Consider the following 20,417-nt stretch of genomic DNA (forward strand, 5'->3'; position numbering starts at 1 on the left):
ATGAAAGAAAGCACTTCTCTAAGCAGCAGGTGATGAATGTTAGGAACTTGCTGCCAAAAAAAGGCAGCCGTGCCAGCAGCTTTGCAAAAGAATTAGAGAAACTCACAGACAACAGAGCCATGAACAGACACTATAGGTACGGGTGGGGAATACAACTGTGGCTACTAGGGGAGTCTGTGGGGAAGGTGCTGTGTAACTTGAGCATTCATATGCCGTCCCTAAATACCGTCCCCTGCTGCCACTGTCAGAGATTGGTCTGACCTAGACTTGGGCATTGGTTCTCCAGAGTCCACAGAACTCTGTTAGCAATGGAAATGCTAACAGGAAAACTACTCAGTGTGATATCTAAGGTATTTCATTCAGGGGGCGGTTAGGATTGTTTGGTTCAGAATTATGGCAAGACCTTTAAATTTGGCTTGTAAAATGAAGCTTTACTTCTGTGCACTGTTTCTACTAAACTTGACAAGGTAAGCCCATTAGCCTGCAGAACTTTCACAATATTAGTATTTACTACAGACTCTTAAAGAAAGAGTCCTAAGGAGTTACTAGACTAAAGAGCAGAAAAAGAGAAGGCACAAGCAGAGTAATTAACATGATTGAAAACACATAACCAAAATTTTGTTCAGAAAATTGTTATCCCTGCAGTACAGCTGACAAGTTATAGTCAATTCTTACACAGCTGATAGCCAGATCTTTCCATATGAAATCTTATATTATAAAGCTGACATTTTCATGGGGGCAAGGCTGTGAAACTTGGTATTTACATCCTCTTCTCCCTTCCACCATACCGTGATTACTGATTATTGCAGGTGTGAAGAAAACTCTTTTCTCCACTTGTCTGAGCTCTTCAGTGTCCCGTGATAATAAATAGGGCAGCGATGCAGCTCAATAGCTTGCTACAATTTACAAACCAATTTCTTGTTTGTTTTTTAAATCCCTCTCCAAGACTCCAGTGTTGTGGAACAGCTGGCAACATACAGTGGCCATCTGTACTACCTTCATCTTTTGAGAATTCAAATTGATTTTCTTCAGCCTAGCATGCGGAGTTAAGGGGTGCTCATTGCCTGATGATGTGTATTCACACTATCCAATGGAGCTGGGAAGACAATTTTAGCATGAGACCATCAGCATGAACAAACTGCACTGGCAGATGAACTGTGAATCAAGCCGCCTTTACCCTTTTTGTGCAGGATAAAGGTTTTATCCATGTTTTCAGATTTCAAATACAGAAAATTTCTAGATCTGTATATGTGAAACATAGCCAAATGCCACTGATTCACCTTGCTGATTGATGGCACTTATCCTCAAAGACACAATAGAGTATGTTCATATGAAGTCAGCAGGGTTTTTAGGACTTGCACAGAATACTTTCAACATAATAGATGCTGATATAATTCAAATCAAAAGTAAAAATGGGTATGATGCAGACAAACAGTGTGCTGAAGTCAAACATCTGAAAAAGGAAATATTGATTAATGTATCTTCTCAAGAGTGGCTTTACTCAACTAAACTAAGCAAAAGTGAAGCACTGTGTAATATTCAGAAGAGTTTTTCACCTTTGCTATTTTATAGTAAGTAATTTTTAGTTCTGCAAGGTATTGCCTTACTGTGCTTGATTTATCAAGACTGATCAAGAAAAAAAATTTATCATGCTCCCAACTTCAAACTTCAGAAGTTCCATTAAGCTTACTGGAGGGACTCACATATTCTAGTTAAATACATATGCAAAGCTTTGAGGGAGCTTAACCTAAATGTTAAGTGTAGTGACAAATTAGTGTTCAGGATAAATAAATCCAAACGATAAATTGATACTGCATTAAGTAATAGAGCAAAAAATATATGAAATTTGCACACAAAAACACTGCAAACATTAACAAGCATAACCCCCTCTTACAAAGGATATGTGAAAGAATGGAAAGCAACATAAAACATGAAAAGTATGTACATAGCTTAGCATGTAGCTTAATGTAACTTCTGGATAAACTATGTTAATAGAAAAGTTCAATAAATCGAAGGTGCACATTTCACAGAAGTTTATACTAAAGATTTTTATTTACATTTATTTAAAAATTGATATAACTTGTCATATGTCACAACATGATAATACATTATATACTTCTAAAAGGGAATAATACACCATTTAGAAATTTTTCTTTGGAATGTAAATACTTTGTCATCACAATAGTCTAACTGAAGTGGTATTTGTTTGGCAAACCATACAGTGTCAAATTTAATTAAATATTTGCTTGTTAGGTGCCCTAAAAATAGATAGGAAAATTGCCTAAATCAACTGAAATTATACTGTTCTATAAAATGTGAGACAATATGATTTAAATGTATTTTTCCCTTTCAGTTCTCAGAAACATATGGCCATTAATAAAGTTGTGTGGTTTAGATATATAATTTAAATCTCTTAAAAAGTACATAATGTACTATAGTTAAACAAAAAGATAAAACCCACGTTATATTAAAGCCATGCAAGATTTTGGAAACTGGAGGTAAATAACCAAATCATTCTAGGAAGCGGCTCCAGTAATCTGTTTAATCATGTGGTGACTTGCTCACAAGTGTATGCTAACATGCATGAGAAGAGATGGTTATTATCAAAGAAGGGGCTGGTACAGTGTCCTAGACTTTCCCCCAAAAAACTAGAAGTAACAGTAGTTTAATATCAGAATTTTAGTAGGTCTGCCATAATCTAGCAGTTGATACTAGGACACATGAAGACGAGGTGGCAATAGTCATCATGGAGAACAGATACTCATATGTAAAATTTGCACTGTATATGATCTAACACATAACTAGAGAGATAAACTATTTCCTTACAAAGTGCTATATGAGGACTCATCTGGCCTTTAGAGTTGTGAAATGTCATGTGTGTAGACATAAAAGTACTGTGTCAACAAAAAAAAAAAAAAACCAAACAAAATTACAAACAAAACCTTTCAGCAGCCCAGTTCTTTAGCTGGTGGGTCTAAATTCCATAAAAAAAGAAAGCTGCTGTTGTCGCTAAAATGCTTTCAAAATAGGCCGAATTCTTATATATTTATAGCTATGCATATGCATTTCTTGTCTGCTGTGAAACAGATCTCAGTAGAAATCAACACTTGCCCTTAGATGCTGTTAAAAAAAAAAGGTCTAATAGAAAAAACACCCTAGAGTCCAGATTCTTACCTTTAAATAAATAAATAAATAAATATTCATCAGACAGGTCTCCATTTCCTAACTCTTGCTCCAGTTGTTTTTCTGTTGCACTGCTTTAGGCTAATGTATGCCTCAGTGACTACCTTCTCTGCCCAGGACTGTCTTTTTGTACATACAGCCTTCTATCCTCTACATAGCTTCTGTACAGGGTCCAAAGCTACGCCTCTCATCATGGCCAGAGTAGCAACAGAGGTTTGGTGGTATTGTCTGTTATGAATAGCGAATTTCTGGTCTTGGAAATGATTTCTGAATCAATGGTATCCAGAAGCTTTGCTTGTGCTTAGGGCATGACATAGTTGTCTAGGTCAGAGAAATAAACAGAAATTTTAACACCAAATTATTATCTTCTCCCTTAAATTGTAAATGTCTTCTAATACCACTCTCTGTTCTCTGTCTCTTTTGCACACACCTTTATTCTCTTTCCATGCTCCTTCTCTTTTTTTTTTTTTTCCATTTCCTTTTATGACTTGTCTTGGACATCTTATAATTTGTTAATTTGATTTTAACAAATGAATGAAGACTACACACTCAGTTTAGAGCTCTCCATGTGTGGGAGTCAATGTAGCACTTGCAGCTAGAAGTAGGAACAATATTCAGAGGGAAAGTCTTATTAACGTTAATGACATCTTTTAGAAATGCAGTATAAAAAATCATGGAACATGATTTTTTTTTTTTTTTTGCACAAACTTTAACGAACATTTAAAGCTTAATCTAAAGACATGGAATTTGTCAGTGTTCCTATTCCCTTTAACACTGTCTGAATACACCCTCGTATACTGGGCTATTTTCAGCTCTTTCTGCCATAACCACAGACACTTATACACAGAGAGTTCACTGACACCTTCTACTTGAGAAGTACAAAATTTATACCTTTTTATGCTTTTCTCCTTTCCAATGGTGTTTTTAAAAAGAAAGTAAAGGGAAAGTTCCATGGATATAAAGACATAAAAATGATTCACCTCCGCCTGACTTTCTGTCCATTTTTCTGAGTTATTATTAGGCCTACGGAAGTCTAGTGACTGCTTTTTCACCTAAACAAAATAATCCAGTTTTCAATTATATTTCTGTTTTGTACTGTTGCAACTTGGGCAGTTTGGCTTCACTACATGTGTATCACTGTTCTACCATTCCTATGCAGAACAAATACAACGCTGCCTGTCCGTCCCAAGTCATTGCAATGCCATCTCTTATTCACCCTGGTGAGCACAGGGCTGGAAAGCATCCTGACTGTTGACTTCACAAAGCTAAACCTAGGAGGCCCTCCCTGCTCACATAAGTGCACGTGCTCCCACATTTTGTTCAGTGCCATCATAAGCGTGGGAGATGCTACCACAGCTGGTTCTGCTACTACATAGGCACTGTACTTCCTTCATCATCAGGGGCTCCCAATCTCCCAAAGATCACACAAAACAACAGAAAAGCATGCTGTTGTAAAAGAACCTAGGATGAATGAGAATGTCACCCATGACCTATAAGAACAATATATTCTGGTTTTAGTATTTTTTTTTAATAGTTAGATTTTTCACTATGTAACATTTTAGGTTGTGTTTATTCGCTCAAATTTGTTGAAGTAAATGAATACATTAGTAGAGAGGGAGAAACAATGAGTTCAGTGATTACTTCTCTATTGTATTTTCAAAAAATGAAAAAGTTAATAGGATAGAATGCTTTGCACATTTCTTTTATGGTATTTTAAATACATTCATTAAATGATAAATGTTATTTGAAAAAAAAAATACTAAGGACTTCATAATCCCAAATCTTTCACTGTTCAGTCTAGTAAGTTGAGCTCAAATTGATATTTACCTGTGTTTGTTTCCTTCTTATATAACTTATGTTTACACTAAGCAAATAATCTTCCTATTTCATATAAATTTCCCCTTTGATACAGTTCCAGTAAGTTACACAGGAACCTGATAAAGAGACTTAGCAAAATCCTTTCTGGAGCCTATCCTTTTGTGGTTTGGGAAGAAAGAAGGAGGCTAAGGGGAACTGCTGGAGCTCAGATGAAAAGGTATGAGTCGGTGGCGGCCAAGGGGGAGGATTTTGCTTTCACTAACTGCTGCAGAATTTTAGGTAAGAAAACTGAATAAATATCACCTGGAAAGAAAACAATAATGCATTTTTTGGAACTGTTCTGAAACAGAATACTCAGAAATAGGTTATTGTGCTAGAATGAAGATCTCTCAGGGTTGAAGAATGACTATGCAAGCTCCCAAAGTACCATAAAGCACAGAAAATATGATATCTGATTTTAAGGAATGATTCTCTTATGCATAAGTCCTACTCTTTAATATGCTCTAGATTATGCTGGAAGCTGAATTTCTCCCTCACAGGTCTCACCAACACAGAGGTATACATGTGATAAAAAGGCACCATTTCTTCTCAGATCAAGTCATGCATTCAATGAACTTGGCTAAGCCAAAGGCCAGACTTTTTTGATAATATAAATGGCCTAACTACTTAAACTCTTTAGAACTAGAGAAATTGGAAGAGCAGGACATTTGTTCAGAGGTTCAACTTAAAAGATGCCCTTAAAAGATTTTAAGTTTTCTCAAAACTGAGGGAAACTTTCTTGTTCCATTTTTTTTCCCTCAGATAACTAGGTTCGGTTTATTGGTAGTATATGTAACACTGACTTGAATCAGACCAAGCATAGAATATATGCTTTTTCCTTGGCTGTTCCGAAACTTGTCCTGGTTCTGGCCTGTATAAGAAATGTATTGGTTAAAGATCAAAGTTCCAAAGGAGACCCAATTTTTACACAAAAAATTAAATTGTATTAAATTGTATTCTTAATATGGACTGTGTTGAATCAACATAATGTTTATGTTTTTTTTTTTTTTCACTAAACCTTCCATTATTTGTGTGTGTGTGTGTGTGTGTGTGTGTGTGTGATTTAGCTCTTCCTGGATTGGGCTTGTCCAATCCTGAATAAAATGGCTAAGAGTAATTTTTCCTGCTGTATCAGCTATTGTGTATTAGTCACATGAGGCTTACCAGGACCTGCATAGGTCTATACCACTGCTCTTGTACAGAAAATACAATTTTTTAGGCATTATCAGCTAGCTATTGTTTGGCTACTGTGGATATTGCTAAAATCATAATATGGCATCAAGTAGCTTAGTGCAAACAAACCACTCACATGCCTACTCTGCTTTTTGCCAGAGATACATGCAAGGCTACATGGTTAGCAGAATCACACTATCCAATTTAAATGTAGATAGGATTTGTTCATATTGATGAGATCACTACAAGACCTTTTACGTGACTGTGTAATTGCCAAGTGGCTTGTAAATTGGTGCAGTTTAAACATACAGCTTATGTTTATTCTGACAGGGTACAAAGGAACTTGAGCAGTGTAATATACTGTTACAGTACATGAGATGCAGGACTCTAAGTCTTAACTTTAGTAAAGCTGATGCAGAAATAAAACCTATATGTCTTTAAATTTTGGTTTTCTTCACACAAGTCTACATTTCTGTTTTCAAAAATACTTTTGCAATAAAACTTTAATAAAATAAATATTGTGTGTGAGGAGAAAAACTTGAAAAGAAAAGCCATTACCATACAGCTAATTTAGATAGAAAAATGCAAAAAATAAATATAAATATACAGAAAAACTAGCACTTTTTTATCAGCTATCCTACATCTTCCTCTCACTCTTAGAAAGTTTTCCATTCAATTATTCTTGAAATGAGTTCTGATTATGTTTCCTATTTTATAGATCACATTTATTTATCGTTATATAGTAGCACCAGGTGAAAATGCTACGATCAAATGAAAGAAATACAGGAGAGATTTCAAATGGACTATGTTAATTACATGCTGTAAAATTTCTATCTTTCAAAGGAAAAATGATTTCCAACTTCCAAAACCTTGCTATTATTAGCATAAAATAAAAAATCCAAGGAAAATGAAATAAAAAATCTTAAAGTTTCAGTGTACTGCTTTTGAATAATGTTATCTACAATTATAAGACAGACAATCTGTTAAATAGAAAAAAGATTTGTTTTACATAAAGCAACAGAGTACAAAAGCACAGCTTTTGTAATTTTGGTAATATTGCAGTTTTACAAACATATTGCATAGTATGTGTAAGAAAATAGTTCCCATCTTTTTATATATTATATACACAAGGAAATCATTAGCATGAAAGTTACAAAACAAAAATGGTTAGCAGACCTTTACTGAGTACTGATTGAAACAATATGACACTTAACCTTAGATCCAGCTTACATATGCATTACAGTGAATCAGCCGATAGTAATTCCATAGTGTTTTGCTTTTTTTAATTAGACAATGGTTTAGAATCTAAAACAAACAAACAAAAAACAACAAATAATACATGGTGTTAGTTACCAAATATCTTAAACATCCTTCATAAAATTCTTCTAGACATGTGTAGTTCTATCTTCAACCCAGACTTAATAGCCCTCTGTATCTAAAATGGTTTTTAAGTGAATTGCGTTATCCAGTCAAGCCACTGTTTTGCAAGCAAAACAGTATAACTTCAGTTGAAACAAGCAATGTCTTGGCACATTTTGGAATACACGCTCTGCTTTTTTTATGAACAATGAAAGATCCTGGTATGTATGAACAGTAACATAATTACACCATGCTGACAAACAAACAAACAAACAAAACACACACACACACACACACACAAACAAAACAAACAAACAAAAATAAACCCTGGAAAAAAGTGAAAAATCTACAGCTCAAAATGCTGCACAAATCTAAACTATGTTACAATTTCATGTTGTAATTACAACTTGTCATCTCTTCATTCCAACAGAATTAGTAGAAGCAGCAGTGTCATAGTGTTAGATAAAGTAGAAGTGTCAGTCTTTGGTCTTATCACTTAACCAATGAATGAACTGCATTACAAAACGATACAGCTAACAGTGCTCAGAGAGGTTGGCTGATGTTTTTATTTTTCTTTTTTAAACAAGAAAGAGACAGTATCCTATGACATGGATATCATGATAGTTTTTACAGAAGATAAATCTATTGTATATATTAAATACATGTATTTAATAAGGTCTTTTCATATATTTTGCTGTTGCCATAGAGATAGCTCTGAAAAAGCCAAACAGCTGCAACATCATCTTAGTGGTTCCCAAACAAATATTTGGGTACAAAAAGAAGCTTTATTTGATACATGTATTCATATACTAGAAAGAGCCTCAAAGGGACATTTTTAGCCACTTTTTTTTTTTTAAGTGCACCAATATTGATGCTTAAAAACACCTTAAGGTGTTTTTAAGGTGTTTAATCTTTCTCTACAATTGTCACAACAGAGTGATTTGTCAATGGGGAAACTCTTACCTTAGCCATAAAAAGAAGTGACATCTCTTTTCTGAAATAAGTGATCAAAATTTTCATTCAGATAAGCACGCTAATTAGAGATACTTCAGCTGGGGCTTAATCATAACCAGAATGTTAGATATTATACATGGACAACAAAGACTGAAATAACTTGGAGACAGGGCCAGGAATCTATGAGGAATGTGTCAAAAAGTATCCAGAAATTTCCTATAGCTCTGTACAGAATGGCCTTTATTTTATGCCTCAGCATTAAAAAACCAGAACTGAAATAGTTACGTTTTGGCTCCATGTTTTAACATGGCATTTGTACTGATATCTTCTAGTTTCCCTCCATCTGAAATGACGTGGTTGGACTATGTCACTTTTTGGACCATGCTATGAATCAAAGAGCTCTACTATTGCCAGCTCCAAACACTAAAAAATACCAGATCTGTTTCTCCTTCCACTCAGAAATGATGACACTGCTTATAGATATTTGATGTTCTGATGTTTGTAGTTCTCTAGATGCACTGAAATCACTTTTCCTATACTCAAAAATCATGTGGGCTAGAAATGTCCTTTAAAATGAAAACCGAGCTTTTCTTTTCCCCTTCTTATAGCTTACAGTAGATTTAAAGTAAAATATAGGTGTTCTGAAACTCACCAAAATATTAAGACATTATGAGAACTGTTTATGTGGTGGACATGTCTATCTATCTCATAGGTTGTTAAGGTTCCTAAATACGCTCTATTTTTACTTGCACTAATATTGGTATAATAAATACTACCGAGCAGACTGCAATGATTCCAAGCAAGAAAATCCTGACAGTGCAGAGCTTTGTGGACTTACTGGCTTGGTTTTCTTAAGTCCAAAGTACCATCTGCGCATCTGCTCTGAGTTTTCCTCATACAAAGCAGTAAATTATTTCAGCCTTGTTGTTAACATGAGTTGTTACAAAAGATATGTTTTATTTTTCTACATGACTTGTAGAAATTTGTGGAAAATTTATAAAGCTTGGGTCTATCCAGAAAGAAGGCAGAAACCTTTTTTGACTGTACTACAGGTAAGTTATCATATAAGGTAAAGAGCAAACAAATAAGAATTGCTCAATGGAAAATGCATGACAAATCATGTAGGTTTAGTGGGGAGAAAAAAAAAATCTTAGTCTACTTGTGTATGATTTGTAAGAAGGAAAAATGTAATTCACTGAATAGATTAGTCATTATACTCTGTTCATCACTGAAGCAACCAGTGTCTGTAGGTGTGCACAGATAATGAATACATGTAGGTATATCCTCATACAGATCTATATATTGTATACCTGGAATATGATTGATCCTTTTTTTCTTGTGCTCTCGCACCAAAGGCATCTATTTCCTTATAGTTTTAAGGGTATATTGTACGGATACACTTTCAAATGTCTTATTATTACCACTGTCATTTGTATCTGTTTCTGTCCCTCTTACTAAGAATCCCCAGGCTTCTAATACATTTTCTTGAAATATTTTCTAGTACTGTTTTTTTTCCCAGTGAAATAATACAATTCTCAAAGAAATAATGAATTATTTCCTAATAGCCTTCTTTTGAAGAGAGAAATTATTATTATTATTATTATTTATTATTATTATTATTATTTTATCTGGTAGAAACAGCAAGTAGAGTATTCTCGCTACAGAGTGAAATTCACACCTCTGAACAGGCCCAATGGAAAGGCAAGCACCAGTCAAGCCGTGGACACGTCTTGTGCTGGTCTTCTGCACAGGAGTGAATTTCACCTGAAGTGAGAACAAAATCAACCTGATGAGGTGGTAATAAAATAGAAAGGTAATCGCAGTATTAGTTTGCTCTTTTTCTTTTTTCTCAAAAGAAAAAAAAAAAAAGCTGTGTAGAAATACCCACCTTGCACTGTTTGCCCTGACTTCAGAGTTACCTTGCAAAAGCTGTCATTACATTGATGGTCTTACATACAGAAGCCTCTAAAGCTACATGGTAGATGACGTATTTTAAAGAATAGTATTAAAAAGCACACTTACCTTATGTAATCAAGCCATCTTCCACAATGGGAAACATTTTTATACTGTTTTACATTCCTGGGTTCTGCAAGTTTCAAGATACTCTTGTTAATCAATGTTGTGATAAGCCTACTAGCAGCATACCAAAGCTTTCTTGTAAGATTTCAATTACCAAACAAACTAAACAAGTATGAACATTGATACAAGAAAGAAATCCCACATCAAACTTGTCAGAAAAGGAAGTCAGCAGTGAGCTCAGAGTGCAAATGGGGCTGCATAATTTAAACTCAGACCTGATGAAGTCAGCATAATGTCAATGTACTTTTTAATACTGAATGTCATTTAATGCGTGTTTATATATATTTATTACTATTACTTTGAAAACCTTAGCAGCAGATGGTAAACAAAAGAGAATAATGAATATGAATGTGGTACCAGTTGTTAGTGCACTGCTTCTCAGCTTTACACACTGCATTAGTACTAATGTTTGTACTGTGTTCAAACGGCAGCAGTTAGACATAGCTAGAAAATGGAAAAGATGTATCTTTGAAGACTTTTTTTTTTGCATTTGCCAATTATAATTACCTTGTGAAGAGCAACACACTGATCAAAAACCACATCAACAGTATTTCCTTCTTTACCCTGTTCTTTTCCAGAAACTGTATGTTCTACTGAAAGCAATCACTTCACATGCAGTTGCCACAAAATTAATATGTAAGGCCATTCAGATCTGACAAACAAGAGCAGGTGTCTTTTTAACTCTGAAAGGTAATATTGCTGAGCACTTCCAAAATTTACCTAGTGTACAAAACCCTAGACTTAGTAGACAAAGAGTAACAACACACTTTTAAAGAAACCAAACTCACGGAGGGATTCTGTCTCTTTTTGTGTTAAAAACCATTTACTGAATTTAATTGTTTAGTAAAGCAAGCATCACACAATGCTTCAAAATTTTAAAATTCAGGGATAAAAGTTTACATCCAAAAAGATGAATGGAAAATTGTGCTTTCAGACAGTAAAGTTATTTATCATACAGGGGTAACCAATTCATTTCACCATCAGATTCTGGGCAAATTCGTTTATGTACTGTATATATATATGTGCAGTTCATATCCAGGTCCTGCAAAAATCTAAAACTATGTGCTTCACTTCATGTAGCAAAGGCACCTGTATTATTCTCCCTTTTGGACAAAAGGTGATATTATGTTCCAGGTTTCCTGATGAAGAATACATTGATTTCTGAATATCTCACTCCCATCTCTACGTTGAGTGGTAACACAAACCACAAGAGAAGGCAGCGCTGTATTCCTGCTTACACTGGAAGAAGTTGCTCTGCAGGCCATTTGAAGCGTCGAACTTGTCACAAGGGAAACCGAGCAGAACTGTGAAGCAGAGGGGTAGTAACAAAAGGCTATTCTGGTGTGAGGAGAAATTGGAGTCCTTCTAGCTCCACAAGCAGATGTTGCTACTGGATTGACATGTGGAGCCTGCTCCTGCTGGGGACAGATAAAGTTTACCATTGGGGCAGGCGCAGAGCTCATAGATAGTCTGGCGAGGAGCTGAAGAGCTAGGTGAAGAGGAGGAAAAGGAGCCCACTGGTAGATTTCCCAGGCGAATAGTATCTGCATTTAAAAATATCTACAAGAGGAAAGAAAAGAAAGGAATAAGTAAATTTCTGTCAGCGTCATGACATATATTTTAAAGAATTTACTTTGAGGCAGGGTCACAGCATTTTACAAATACATAAGCTGTCAATATTTGTTGTTTTTCAACAGTGTAGTTGTATACACATTAATACTCATTACTTCGGTATATGCAAATATTTCACCCAACATGTTTATTCAGATACAAGTAGTGTCATACAAAACCATTTAGAAAATATTCTTGAACAGGTTAAATTCTCACTTGTGCATTTTATGATTAAAATTTATTCATTCATGGCAGTAGCACATCCTTGCTCTGGAAGAGTTTGTATTTTAGTAAGTGTGAAGTGATATTAAAGCACATTCCCCAGTGTGTTCTTGTAAGCAGCAGGAAATATGTGCTGAACTGTGCTAAACTGTAGGGGCTTAACAATAGCTACATTCTGAGAATAATTAAATAAGGGTGCAGAGTCATACACACAAAATAAAGAGCTTATTTGACCTAAATTAGGAGGAAAAAAGATTTCAGGTTAAAGTCTTATTAAGAAGGTCATCAAGCTATTCCCATTTGTTTCTGAACATTGCATATGATTAAAAAATGTTGTTGCTGTTTTTTTTTTTTAATCTCCTTCCATTGGAAATAACAAGAGACAGTATTAAACTGTAAACACCAGTAATTTTCATCTATCTGTATTGTGTTCTGTAATATTTACACATATGTTACATTTTCAGGGTCTTGAACAAACATCATTATGAAATCAGATAAGTAAAGCACAAAAAATGCATGTTCTCCACTGGCACAAACACATAAGCTTCCAGCTGCTTAGAGTTCATTTTTTATTTATGGAAGGAGTAAATGAGAGCCAAAGTCAGATCAGTCATTACCTCAGGTACAGACTATGAACCAAAATAAAATGGCTTTAAGCCTGCATATAACAGTATGAAACAGGAAAAGGTGAATTGCTTAAATATTGCTACTGATTTTATAAGGTGTTGAAAATCAACAAAGCCAACTTGACACCATTATATCACACTGTTGGCAGTGCATGTGAAGAACCTGAAACGATATGACATGCATTGCTGTTTCCAACAGGAAACAAACATTATTTTATAACAAAACCAGTGGTATATGGCAGGAAAACATTGCAGAAGCACTACTGAACCCCTGCTGGAGAGAAGTGAAGGACAGCAGGCTGGGAACAATTTGAGGAGAGGAAACTGGATAAAATCCTACAGAATGACTGGTGCACACTCATGTTACCATTCACAGCAGAAGCACTGTAAATGACAAGCTCAAAGTAGCTGAAAACAATATAAACTCCTTCAAGGCCTCCTGCCCCCAGAGGAAGATGCTGTCATTGCTGGGAATTTACACTAGAAGGAAGAATCTATGAGGCTCAGGTGACAACTGCTTGGCACGATGCCTTTCTTAATTCTTATCCTGACTGACAGAGGAATTGATTACAATACTGAAGTACAGCAAATTGATATATTTGTTCTGTAATTTATATGACTGAGGAATGCATACATTCACTGTTGTTTTTAAAGTCCAATTTCATAAACCTGAAATAATTAGGAGTCAAAAAGCCCAGCAGAAATAATTTAGATGGAAGAACTGTGGACAGCGTTGGGAACAATTTAATATTGTCCTACTGGAATTATAACCCAGAAGAAGATTGCTATGAAGAACATTCAGCTCTGCTAGGAGCAAATGTGAAAGTAACTATAGCAAGCGTAATAAGAAAATAACAGATGGGCAAAACAAAGAATTTGAAAGCAAACGAGAAGCTAGGAATTGGTAAAATGTGACAAAGAAACAAAAGACATAATTGTCAGTCAAGTGGAGTTACAGAAAATAAAATGTACTCTTTCAATTCTCATACCAGGAATAAAAGAAACGTTAACAAGTCCACTATTATCATAGCAATAGCGGAGTTATCAAGAGTATTGAATAAAAACCCAGTAACACTCTTTGGTGTAAGCTCAGTGTAAGTATAAGCATATCTTTTATACTGAATAGTGTTCAGAGCATAGTTCTGTACTTGGAGAAAGACCAAACACTGATGTCAGAACACGATAAAATACTTTCAAATTCAACAGTAACTCAAACAGATATTAAACAGGAGCCAGTAATGGCATATACTTTTTATCAGCAGCTTTTGATCTTGAGTAGCCTTTTGGACTTTTAACATTGATTTGCAGTAAGCCCTAATATACTTAGAATATCACGGAAGGCAAGCAAAAGATTATTATTATTAATTTTTTTTTGTGAAGTGAAAAAAGAAAAAAACCAAGATATTAGAACATTATATATGTGATAACATGGTGCTTGAGGAATATATAAATCTAAATTAAATGATTTCTAAAAGACGTGTCTTGATTCAAATGAATTTATTCACAAAAAAAAAAAGAAAAAAAAAGGGAGAGGACGTTATGCCAGAGAACAGGCTAGAAGATCAAAATCTTTCAGTCACTTTGAACTTTATTATCTTTTATTCTATGAACTCATTAATCTTATATGTTTTCTTACATCAGGACAGCTACAATTCTGCAACCCCTAATTACAGATGTTCTGTACTGTACTGCTCTAAGGCTTTAATCCAGTGGACCTTGCTCCATTGTGCATTGCAATACAATGCTCAGTTATTTTGCTCCTTAATTTAAATTATATTTTCAAGCATAGCTGTGCATGCATTTCTATTGGTGCTTTCAAATTACACCCTGTGATACAGATGAAATTCAGATTTTTCTGCTGCCATAATCTTGAGTGGTATCTCAAAGATCTTGTCCCAGCAAGCATCCCACAACATCTGGGGTACAGTATCTGAGAGAAACTGATGTGACTTCTTGTGAGGGTGTATCTGCTGCAGTGAGTCTGACAAGCCCCGTGCCTTTGCAGAAACCTGGGAAGGCTGTGCAATTTAAACAGACTCCTGTAGCAAATCGCTGGGAAAGCCCAAGATGAAGAGGGTTAATAAAGGTGGCTAAAAGGCAGCATTAAAACCTACTGTGTACATATGCAGTCAAGGTTAAAAGGTCAATGTTAAAGGACTAAATTTACAGATAAAAGACTAAAATAAAAGACTAAATTTACATAAAAGACTAAATTTGCAGATGCGACATTGCTATCTATTAGTTAAGCAGGGATCCAAATATTTCAGCATAGAAGCCCACTATATAAGGAATTTCAGATGTCCATGTTTGATGATATAGCCTCTCCCCTTCTATCTTTTGCTAAAAACTGAAATTCATGGATGAAATATCTTCCAACATCAAAAAAACTTATGCTACATACCCTTTTCTGCCCGCTGTTATGAGGTGTTTGAAGAGAAGGGAAGTGGCAAGACAAAAAAATGATGAGTGTTACGTTCCCAGGGAACACTGTTGCTAGTAGCTAAGGGAAGTGCCTATATACATGGTGTTTCTCTAATCTTTTGTGTTGTGAAAGGTACGAGATAAGCTATATAATACTTCATATACATCAAGGCTATGCCAACCCGTCATGCTCTTCCTGAGACTCTCACACCTCAGCAGATAAATATGAAAGGATAAAACCAAAACTTTTATCCATTCTTGAAACATTGTGGGAGACTGATTGAGAAAGTACAAAATGGAAAAGGCAGCAGCTATTCTGAGAAATGCTGTTTCATATCAGAAAGCTGAGCATTTAGCAAGATCATTCCCCCTGTATACTTTAGTTTTAGAAATCCTAAATCCCTGCTTTATTTTGTGTATCTTAAGAATGAGAAAAAGATGTTAGTTATTATACTTGTTTTAAATAGACCTGATTTCTGATTAACTAAAATAGTGAACGGAATAAGGCTATAGTGTGTGTGAAAGGAATGGAAAAACTGTACTCTTTTTACATGTATTTTATGCTATCTAATACGGATCTTGAGGAATTTCATCTTGCACATTTTACACACAGGCTTTGATTTTCATCAGGCCTGTAGCAGTAATGTATGAGAGAAACAAAGATGTTGAGAAAGAAGCAGAAGAATGAACCTATTTATTTCTATTTCTAAGGAAGTTAGAATGAAATATTCATTAGATTATTTTAGTATTTCCTGTTCTGTATTTTGGAAAAAGAGTTGACAGTTGTAGCAAGGTATCAAGATGTATTATATGAAATGGCAACGGATGTACAACTGTTTGGTTTCTCTACTTAGAATGCTTGCAATCAGTAATTTCTACAGATTAGCAGAAGCCTCTGCAATGATAGTGCTATTGACTGGCAGATATGAACATGTAAAAGACTGTAAGCATATGTATCTTCAAAGAAATGTCAAAGACTAACTAACTAACCTGGCAAATCTACTTAGCCCTAGCCTGTGCCTTGTGCAAGTGTTTAGAACTTCAAAGGTGACTGTGATATTTATTAACTGAGATTTGGAAGTCATCTGCTCATCAGGCTGTGCTGTTAACCTATCTGAACAATGACAAGGAGAAGGACAGGAAGACAAGTCAGAAAATATAGATATCTACCAAAAAAATAAAAATAAAATAATTGAAGGAGAGAACTTTCAGCAGGCATGATATAGGCATGAGGTAAAGAATCCAATATTCATACAAGCCACATCTTATAAAAGTTCTCCACTGGGTCCTTGACTATATCATCGAATCATAAAGGTTGGAAAAGACCTTTAAGATCATCTGGTCCAACTGTCCCCCTGCCACCAATATTACCCACAAAGACATGTCTCTAAATACCACATCCAACCCTTTCTTAAACATCCCTGGGGACAGTGACGCCACCACCTCCCTGGGCAACCCATTCCAATGCGTGACTACTCTTTCTGAGAAGAAATGTCCTCTAATTTCCAACCTAAACCTCCCCTGGTGCAACTTGAGGCCATTCTCTCTAGTCCTATTGCTAGTTACCCGTGAGAAGAGGCCAAGCCCCAGCTCCCCACAACTTCCTTTCAGGTAGTTGTAGAGAGCAATAAGGCCTCCCCTGAGCCTCCTCTTCTCCAGACTAAACAACCCCAGTTCCCTCAGCTGCTCCTCATAGCAGTTGTGTTCCAGGCCCTTCACCAGCTTCGTAGCCCTTCTCTGGACACGCTCCAGGGCCTCAATGTCCTTCTTGTCTTGAGGTGCGGCCACACCAGAGCAGAGCACGGGGGAACAATCACCTCCCTGGTCCTCACCTCACAATATAGGAGGTCCCATCCTCACAATAGAGGAGATGATAGCTTAAGTACACCCAAATTAAAGAGCTAGGATTTATAAATACTGAAAAAATTCTGTATTTAAGTATGGTCAGACTAGACAGATAATGTTAGAGAGCTGCAAGGCATACTGAGAGCTAGTGTGGGTAAGAAATGGCAGAAAACAGGGGGAAATGTGAAAGAAGGAAAGCTGACAGGTTGGTGTTCATCATCCAGTATGAAGAGACAGTGCAATAAGATCTCACTACATAAACCATTTGGATTCTATTAGGCTCTTCAGAATTAATTTGAATTACAACAACGCAAGATTTTTGTCTAGTCTTTTTGCTCTTCTGCATATGCTATTGGAAGCATACATAGAAATATGATTATATAGATTGGATCACTAGACTCCTAACTACTTATTTTTCATTTGCTGATATGTTTTCAAATTCAAGCTGAAGATGAAGTGCAGGATAAACTGCAGTACTTTAGTTCGTATTGGCCATTTGTTCTAGTAGTTACCTGTGCTTTTGACATTTGTTTAAAAATAATTCATCTAAAGTACCTTCCATTAAATCTGAAAGAGAACTTTGAGAAAAAGAAACAAGTATTATTTTTAATGGAAAATTAAAATATTAACTTGATAGCATATATACTGTTAAGTCTAAACATATGCTGGCACAATATCTGGAACCATATATTAACAATGAACTGTCTTAACAATTAATTCTATTATGGAACAGGTAAACACTGAAATGAATGTGATGACTACTATGACTACTATGTGATGAAACTGGATGTACTAAATATTCAGAGAAGGCCAAAAGATCTAGTACAATCCATTTATTGAAAATGCATTCTCTACAGAAGTATGATCAGTTGACCAGAAGACCAAGTAGAGCTTTAGGCCAAAGTGTGGTCTGGTGTAGTGAATGTTCTCTGTCTCAAGATTATACATGACACACCTCGACAGAGCCATCTTTTGTTAACGCTGCTCCAGTTCCCTACTTGATAGTATTCCTGGAATCACTGCCAACCGCAAGTGATTTGAAAACTAATGTATATATATGTTAAATGTACTATTGTATAATAGCTGCTCTGAGAATGGAAGAATTTATGTTTTGCATATATTGCATCATTTGAGTTATAACTCCACTGCAATTTATATTGGTGACTACAGAAGCAGAAACTTTCCAGTATATTTATTCTTTCAATTTCAAGGGTGATTAAATGGGGTTGTTGTGAATGGTGACCAGTAGAAGTTTACAAGCTCCAGCACTTATGGTATGTCAATGATTGTCTCATACGCAACAATTCCCAGAATCAAAATCTAAATGATGTTAGAAGTCTTTGCAATTTCATTAAATGTGACAGATGTGACTTCTATATGATTTATGTGGGACAGATGTGACTTCTTTGTGACAAAACAGAAAGAGAAAGACATGTATTTGGAATATTTGTGCTCAGTTTAATGAGTACAAAATCTTATTAATTAATTACCATGCAAATCAGAACTAGATTAAAATGTGATATTCATGGGAAAATGTTTCATTTATAAAATAAATTATTCATTGTTACTTTTTCACTTTCTAATAAAATTGCTTGTGGTGTTGGTCTTCTAAATTTGCTTGTGGACAAGCAGTTCAAAATGGGTGATGTTAATTAAAACACATTTGGTTTTGTAGTTTCAGAACATTTTGATTATAGATTTCAACATGAAGTTTTTTACTGCAAATTTACTTAAACATAAAAAGCTTTTAAATATTGTTTAAAAATAACATGCCATTTTAATATTTTTAAATACCTGTCAAAATAGCTTTATAGAAGTCTTGAAACCCTTCTTTCCATAGAAATTAATTATTAAAAAAATCAGAGAATTTTCTTTTCATTTTCACTAATCATCTTCCTTGCAGACAGCTGTCACAAGTTAACTGGTTAATACTAACAAAAAAAGGACTTTGAAAACAAAATGCAGCACAATTGCTAGACATTTTTATGAATTAACTGGATCTTCAAGCTCTACTGCATACCATTGCTTATTTCTTACTGTACTTACTTCATCCATATAAAGCACTTAAATTTGTTTTTGCAAATATAACTGAGCTGAACTGAACCAATTTGGGAAATGTTGTTGCCGTTGATTGGTCATTCCTCCATATTCATGGCAAATGGCTTGCAGAAAGGTAATTCCATTTCAGTTTATTTATTTAATTAAATATATATATATATATATTTTCTGTTTTAGAACTGAAAAACACCCAAACCAAAGCTTTAAAACAGTACTGTTGGCTGGATTTAAAAGTGAAGATTTAACTTTTGTTAAATATTAATCTCTGTATTAAATATATATTTTGGACTTAAAAGAACAGGATGGGATTATATAGCGAAAGCTAGTACTAACGTGTTTGTTGCCCCTACAAAAGAATCTTGGGTGCATGCTAGAGTGGCACTCAAATGGTTAATATAAACTTGGTTTCTCTCTTGTCCAGTACACTGATTTTGTGTAAACTTTTTCTGTTAAAGAGTATTGCTCACTTTAACATGACAGCTATAAGCCTTGCCAAGGGATCACTCTCGTTATGCTAGAAGCAACCAAATATCGTCCACAAACCATGCAATGAATGAATGCAATCTGACAGAGAAATAAAAGAGGATAAAGAAGTAAATAGGAGGAAAGTCACAGATGGGGTTACTAATACGAATATGTTTATAAAAAAATGAGAAACCTCAGTACATCTTTCTCCTTTTATTTACTTGGTCTTTGCTAATCAATGGGATGCGATGAAAATTCAGAGCTTAGTTTACCTGGAAACTGTTTGCAAAACTACATAGCAGCTGCACAACCCTCAGAAGAGCTGAGGCTAGTTAACAGCCTTTGCCTTCAAAGGGTGATGTATTTAAAAACCCTTAAAATTAGTAGCTGGACCAATCAGCGAACAGTATCATATGATCATTTAAGCATGTTGTCATTACATCATAATGTATTTCAGGTACAGCTCTGCAGATTTTTATGTTGAGCAAAATCTAGTATCTACAGAATTTAAAATTGATCTGTACTTTTCCAATGTGTTTATATGTGAAAGAAGCAGTAGCCAAC

General features: G+C 35.0%; 1 protein-coding gene across 3 annotated transcripts in view; it reads right to left on the reverse strand.

The window, feature by feature from the left end:
* SGCZ (sarcoglycan zeta) overlaps window positions 1–20,417 on the reverse strand; it is a 481,028-nt gene that overhangs the window by 16,558 nt on the left and 444,053 nt on the right. Inside the window, exons 10-12 of one of the 3 annotated variants that reach the window (XM_080590433.1) lie at window positions 11,844–12,165; window positions 10,549–10,612; window positions 3,636–7,518 (exon numbers count right to left, since the gene is read on the reverse strand). In XM_080590433.1, the coding sequence (XP_080446559.1) occupies window positions 11,971–12,165 (195 nt within the window). In that variant the 3' untranslated portion in view covers window positions 3,636–7,518; window positions 10,549–10,612; window positions 11,844–11,970. Of the gene's footprint in view, window positions 1–3,635; window positions 7,519–10,548; window positions 12,166–20,417 lie in introns of those variants that run through there. The other 2 variants (XM_080590434.1, XM_080590432.1) reach the window with 2 other exon arrangements.

This window comes from Anser brachyrhynchus, assembly GCF_964034855.1.
Source record: "Anser brachyrhynchus genome assembly, chromosome: 4".
Taxonomy (NCBI): Eukaryota; Metazoa; Chordata; class Aves; order Anseriformes; family Anatidae; genus Anser; species Anser brachyrhynchus.